The 6,947-nt window shown below is 39.9% G+C and overlaps 1 protein-coding gene across 1 annotated transcript; it reads right to left on the bottom strand.

The window, feature by feature from the left end:
• Positions 1-2,393: 2,393 nt before the first annotated feature.
• Positions 2,394-3,314, bottom strand: LOC103211284 (vomeronasal type-1 receptor 2-like). Its single transcript, XM_007957226.2, has one exon. The coding sequence runs from the start codon at positions 3,312-3,314 to the stop codon at positions 2,394-2,396; it is 921 nt and encodes a 306-aa protein (XP_007955417.2).
• Between the last annotated feature and the right edge of the window lie 3,633 nt (positions 3,315-6,947).

Raw genomic sequence — 6,947 nt, forward strand, 5'->3', positions numbered from 1 at the left:
GAGAACCAGTGACAAGTCATGAACCTCCAAATTTCTGTCAGGAGAGAAAGTTGTAAATGTGAAATCTGCCAAGCCCAAGAACAGTGACAGATGGCATACCCTTAGGAACTTTCTAAATCTCTTTCACTTTTTCTCACTTCTGTGTCAATGACCCTTGTAGAGAAAGAAACCTTGGAATCCTGAGAATGAGGGAATGTCCTTGATTATCTGCCTACCAGGGACTCAGCTCTTTATGGGGCCAGTGTAAATTATAACATGACCATATTAATTACTGTTGGTGTTACAGAATATGACACAAACACAATGCTTTCTTTTTTTATACAGAAACCCACTATGAGTTGGTGTCAACTCAAGGGCAACTAACAATAACACCGCATAACAACCAGAGCCTTCATGCTGCCTCTGGAGATGTTGATCCCACAGAGTGGAATTTAAAGGGGCAAAGTCATAAAATAAATTTGATTTTTCAATGTATCTAAACTATCCTTGCCCAGCCTGAGTTACACTGGATGCTTCAAAGCATGTGGGATCCTTCAAATCTTGTAAAGTCATAACACTTGATAAATACAAGTATGAAAGAGGGATGGCTGTATGAACCCTGTGGTGAAAATATTTAAATAATGGTGCTCCTGGGTTATTACTAGCCAGGCTGCCCTTAATTTGGTCCATTGGCTATTACTCCCAGTACATTACTTTTACCCAGATGGTGTCAGTAGCAGGCCTGACAGCAACAGGTGACCAACCATGGAGCCACTGGCCCAGGACATCACCAGCCACAACTGGGATTAGACAGATAACTGGGATCATCTGTCTTGGAGTAAGTACAGACAGGAGGAAGTACCATCTGTGTGCCAGGCATCTTCTGGGGATGTACTTGCCCCCTCCTTAATATGTTTATTTAATTATTGCCTCTCATATGTTCTTATTGTTTTTAAAAAAAAGGTATTATTTGATTTTTTACACTCTGTTCAAGCTGTGGGAAATATATATATACAGATACACATAAAACAAGCATTTGCCATTTGAACATATTTAGCATGTACAACTCAATGGCAATAATTATGTTAATCATGTTGTTCAACCATTGCTGGTTTCCAAATTTTTCATCACCGTTAACAGAAGCTCGGTTACCCTCAAGCAATGATTCTCTCTTTTCCCTTCTTCCTACCTCTGCCAACCATTAATAACCCTGTATTTATATATTTGCTTATTCTAGATATTGCATATAAGTGGTATCATACAATATTTATCACTGACTTATTTTGCTCACCACACTTTTAAACATTCAGTGCCCACATCTTCTTATGTTTTTCTTCATTGCACTGCATTTTATTTTTCCAGTGTTTACTTGAGATTAATTTTAACATGCTAATCTTTCACCAGCCACACCTTGGAAGGAGGATTGGGCAATCCTACTTCCATAGTGATACTGCCTCGGAAACCCAAGGAGGGGTCGCTATATGTCGGGGCTGACTCGACAGCAAATAACAACAACAATCTTTCTTCAGGGCCATGATCTTATTTTAAATAGCCACCATTTCTCTTAGGATGTAAAGTACAAAATTTGGAACCTGGCCTACAACTTCTTCTATCACATTAGCCTAATTTTTCTTCCAATTTACTCCAGGCTCCTTATTTGCAATATTATAATACAGGGCCCTATTGCCCCAAGATACTAGTTTCCCAAAGGTCCTTCCCAGATCATACTCCTATATTATGAAATTTACCTTAAATTTTCATATCCAGTTCGATTTTTGGAAAATTTTATAACTCAGACTAAATCTATATAAAGTATTTCCACATTATTTTATCTGTCTTGGAGAAGTACAGACAAAACGCTCCTTAGAAGCAAGGATGGGCAGACTTGGTCTTGCTTACATTGTAGACATCACCAGGAGGGACCAATTTTTAGAGAAGGATATCATGCTTGGTAAAGTTGAGGGTCAGCGAAAAAGAGGGTTACCTTCCATGAGACAGATTGGCATGATGTCTACAACAATGGGCTCAAACATACCAATAATTGTAAGGATGGTGCAGAACAAGCATCTTCTCATTCTGTGATATAGAAGGTCACCAGGAATCAAAGCTGACTCAGCAGCAACTAACAAAAACACCAACCACATTACTTCAGCTTAACTGTTTTATTATTGCTCAGACTCTGTCTCCATTGCTACCATTAATAAAATTCAAGTCTCTAGGTACTTACGTAACAAGTACGTTGAATTTCATTTCTACTGTTTTCATTACTCTATTACTTACTATTTATCATTGGGGTAGAATCTCAGTCTATGTAGTTCACCACTGTCTCTGCAATGAGACTGTTCCATAATTGTTCTTCAGACTCTGTGAGGGATGAGTTCATCAATGAGTGAAGATTGTGCAAAATATATGAACTATATTTTTCTTGTAAGAGATGAAAAACATGTATTCTTTGTGTAGTAGGCAACACAGAGTCTAGATAGACAGGGGTCACTGCTCATGAGAATGAAGGGGCTCACTGTTGGGAAACCTGCAGTGATTAATGCAGACATGTTCACTAGCCACGAACTGGGATTATTGAAAAGAGCCAAATAAGCATAAACAATGGAGGAGAGGGCATAGAATGACACAAAGGTGCTCACCAGGACCAGGATGCTTTGGGTGGCTCTGGTCTCAGCAGAGGATCTGGGAGAGACGTTGTTCATATGAATGTGTTGGACCCGTTGCTTGTGTCTGTGCAGGATGAAAACCATGGAGCTGCTGGCCCAGGACATGGATCCCAAACACAAAGCATCATGGGAGGATATCAGTGCTGCATAGAGTGAGAATGTGACATTGTCACGCTGTGTGGGACAGTATACCAACACATCTTTCATTATGATGGTATTGTTGCTCCCTTTGCCAGACACATAAATAGGAAAAATGGCATTTACGACCATGTGTAGCATCCAGGAGAGGATATTGGAGGGGCCAATGTATTTTAGGGCTTTTAGTTTAAGCTCTGCCCACCTGGAGTGCATAGGGCTGATGGTGATGGCCTGGAAGACACTCAAGAGGCAGGTGGTGCAAATGGACACACCCCTGGACACCCTTTGAAGATATAAAACAAGTTTGCATCCAACATCATTGAGGAATTGTTTAAACCCAAAAGCGAGCATTGTCTGTGGGACTCCATTTGAGAGAATGACTAAGGAGTTGGCGACAGTCAGGTGCCTGAGAATCAAGTCTGTGGGCCGTGCCCTGGAGCCACTGAAGTAAAAGAAGAAATAATGGTTTATGAGCAAGAAATTCCCTAAGATTCCAACGACTACTTGGAAGAGGAAGGTCATTGCCATTTCTAAATCCATGGAGGGTGGTCTGTCATTTTCCAGGGCTTGAGATTCAGAATTCACAGAGACGGTTCTGCATTGAAACATGAGTTTGGGGCTCAAAACTTTGTTCATGAAAAATAAAACACAAAATTTTCCACTTACTACTTCACCCTGAGAAATTATTCCTAAATATATTTTCCTTTGTTGAGATTCCCAAGATTTTCTGTAATTTTTTTGTTGCTGTTGTTGCATTCACAAAGTTGGTCACTGTTTTGAATCCTGTAGCGAAATTGAATAATTTAATATACATGACTCTCTAAGTTAGGAGCTAATATTATTCTCCTTGCTCAGACAAAGAGAATTTAACCACCGGGGAAATTAAGGGACTCATATAAATAGATGTAGAATCAGGATTTGAAGCTGGGTAACCTGGGTGCAAGGACATTGGGGTTTACTCCTGTGCCATTCTATCATAGCTCCCTCATTGTGTCCTTCACCTTATCCACTGTCTTACTATTGCACAGACCCTGAAAGTCCCCACTGTAATCATTAATAAAATACAAGTGTATAAAAAAGAGGGGAAAAAAAAGAACCAAACTCACTGTTGTGTTGTTTCCAATTCATAGCAACTGCTCCTTGGGTTTCCCAGGCAGTAACTCTGTGGAAGTTGATTGTACTTACATAGCAAGTACATTGGATTTTATTTCCACTATTTTCATGGATACTATCATTGACTATTCATCATTGGGGCAGGATATATATGTTTTATGAGTTTAGTTGTCATCATTTCCCATTTTGTTTAAATATTCTATAGAGTAATAGCACTTGTGAATCAACTGAGAGATCTGAATAAAATATACATGCCCTGAATCATTTTCCATGAGTAAACTGGATTTACTCAATAAATATTAACATGAAACAAACAAAACCAAACTCATTGTCATGGAGTCGATTCAGACTCATAGCAACCCCTACTGGGTTTCCAGAACTACAAATCTTTCCCAAAGCAGAGCAGCTGATGGGTTAAAAACATGTACATTTTTTGGTTAGCAGTCAAATGCCTTAACCACAGCACCACCAGAGCTCCTTAAACATTAACATAGTCACAGAATAATTCACTTTTTTTTTTTTTGGTCAGAATTTAAGTACAATTACATCCATCACAGAAATTTTATACAGAACTGTGCCATGGTCCAAATTATAGGATATGGACCATAAATAAGAAGAAAGTATATTGGGGTAAAAATGAAATGAATCCTCATCAGAGGTCATGCAACCATATATTTGTTGTTTGCAAAAAAATAAATGGAAAATACTATTTTTAAAATATATTAAAACATAAGACAAATGTGCAAAAATGAAGAAAAATGACTTCATTTTCTCCAGTTGCCACCAAATTATACATTTTCTGCTAAGAATTAGATAATGAGTTCCTGCATACCCATTACTGCATGCACAGAGCATTTATAGAAATAACTATGGAAGTCCTGTAAATTTCTTTGTGATTTTCACACACCATATTTAATGAGAGTTGATTTTGAACTTACAATCTTCAAGCACCAAAAATCCAGATTTCACTTGAATCAAATACAAAGAACCAACTTCTGTAAGGATTTCATAAATTACCTTAGATGTAGCCATGTATCCATGTCACATCTCAGACCTTCAGTCTCCCTCCATAAGCTCAGCTCATGCATCCAGAATTGTCATCTTTCCTGGCGACACTAGCACTGGACCACTTTATACATCACAGGAGTCCCTTTTCCAGACATTATCACTCTCCGGCTCCTGGTCTGCCTCTGTCCATCCTAGAACTGTCCTTTGAAGCTGAAATAGAAAATACTCATCTGACTCTTACCTACTGCCAGGACAATGGGCTCAGCAACTGCCACAACAGTAAAAACAGGTGTGTTGGAGGCAGCCAGAGCCTGATATGAGTTAGAGATTCCATGACCTCACCTCCCCACAGAACTGCAATTATGACCTCACCTGGGGCAGCCATGACAGTCTGCCACTGGGGAGCTGAGAAAAGTTCTGAAAAACGTTGTTCCACTTTTTAATTCCCAGAACTCCAGTGTCTGGTGAGCATCTCCAAAGAGACCATTGGAGTGTCTTGGAGACTTCTCATTTTCCATGACATCTGCAGACAGGCAGGGGTTCCCATGAAGGGAGCAGGAGGGGCTGAGGTCTGAGCCTGGAGGGGCTGCCAGAGCAGCACGTGCGTCTCTCTGGATTCTCTGCTTCTCTGAGAGGTTCTTCTACCGTAGTCTAAAACTTTGCTCATCCTCAGACCGTCAATACCATGGTCATTTAATTTATTGGCAGAGAAATGGAATCACATAAAATACCTCCAAAGGATTTTCAATTGGAATTTGTCAAAGTAGGAGCATGATATCCACAGTAGAAATCAGATAATATTTACTTCATGTCTAGCTCAATCCTAACTAGGAAACATAGATGAAATGGAAATTTCCAGGGAAATATATCAAAATTTAGTTCCATTCAGACTGTAAATCTTTAATTTTTATTGTTGTAAATGTATATGTTGTTAGGTGCCACTGAGTAATCTCCAACTCACAGCGACACTATGTACAGCAGAACAAAACACTGCCTGGTCCTGTGCCAGCCTCGCGATCTTTGCTGTACCTGAGCCCATTGTTGTAGCCACTGTGTCAATCCCCTTTTTCATTGCCTTCCACTTTACCAAGCATGATATCTTTCTCCAGGGACTGGTCCCTTCTTACAACATGACCAAAGTAGGAGAGACGAAGTCTGGCCATTCTCGCTTCCAAGGAGCATTCCAGCTGCACTTCGTCCCAGACAGATTTGTTAGTTTTTTCAGTAGTCCGTGGTACTTTCATTATTCTTCGCCAACACCACAACTCAAAAGCATTAACTCTTGTTCAGTCTTCCTTATTCATTGTGCAGCTCTTACATGCATACGAGGTGATTGAGAATTCCATGGCTTGTGTTAGGTGCACCTTAGTCTTCAAGGAGACATCTTTGCTCTTCAGCTCTTGAAAGAGATCTTTTGCAGCAGATTGCCCAGTGCTATACATCATCTGATATCTTGACCACTGCTTCCATTCGTGTTGACTTTAGAACCAAGTAATATGAAGTCTTTGACAACTTCTATCTTTTCTCCATTTATCATGATGTTTCTTATTGGTCCAGTTGTGAGGATTTTTGCTTTCATTATATTGAAGTGTAATCCATACTGAGGAGCTCTGGTAGCATAGTGCTTAAGGAACTTGACTGTTAACCAGAAGGCTGGTGGTTCAAACCCACCAGCCACCCCTCAGAAGGAAGGTTGGGCAATCTACTTCTGTAATGACACCACCTCAGAAACCCAAGGAGGGGTTGCTATGAGTTGGATCCAACTCGACAGCACATAACAATGACAACAACAATCCATACTGAAGACTGTAGTCTTTACTCTTCATCAGTAAGTGCTTCAAGTCATCTTCATATTCTGAAAGCAAAGTTGTGTTGTCAGTGTATTGCCAGTTGTCAATGAGTCTTCCTCCAATCCTGATGCCATGTTCTTCTTCATATAGCCCAGCTTCTCGGATTACTTGCTCAGCATACAGATTGAATAAGTATGGTGAAAGGATACAACCCTGACACACTCCCTTCTTGATTTTAAATCATGCAGTA

Source organism: Orycteropus afer, unplaced genomic scaffold (assembly GCF_000298275.1).
Source record: "Orycteropus afer afer isolate SDZICR_OR568_19922 unplaced genomic scaffold, OryAfe1.0 scaffold00718, whole genome shotgun sequence".
NCBI lineage: Eukaryota > Metazoa > Chordata > Mammalia > Tubulidentata > Orycteropodidae > Orycteropus > Orycteropus afer.

Coding starts and splice junctions, on each gene's coding strand:
- LOC103211284 (XM_007957226.2), bottom strand. CDS start 3,314: ATGGCAATGACCTTCCTCTTCCAAGTAGTCGTTGGAATCTTAGGGAAT.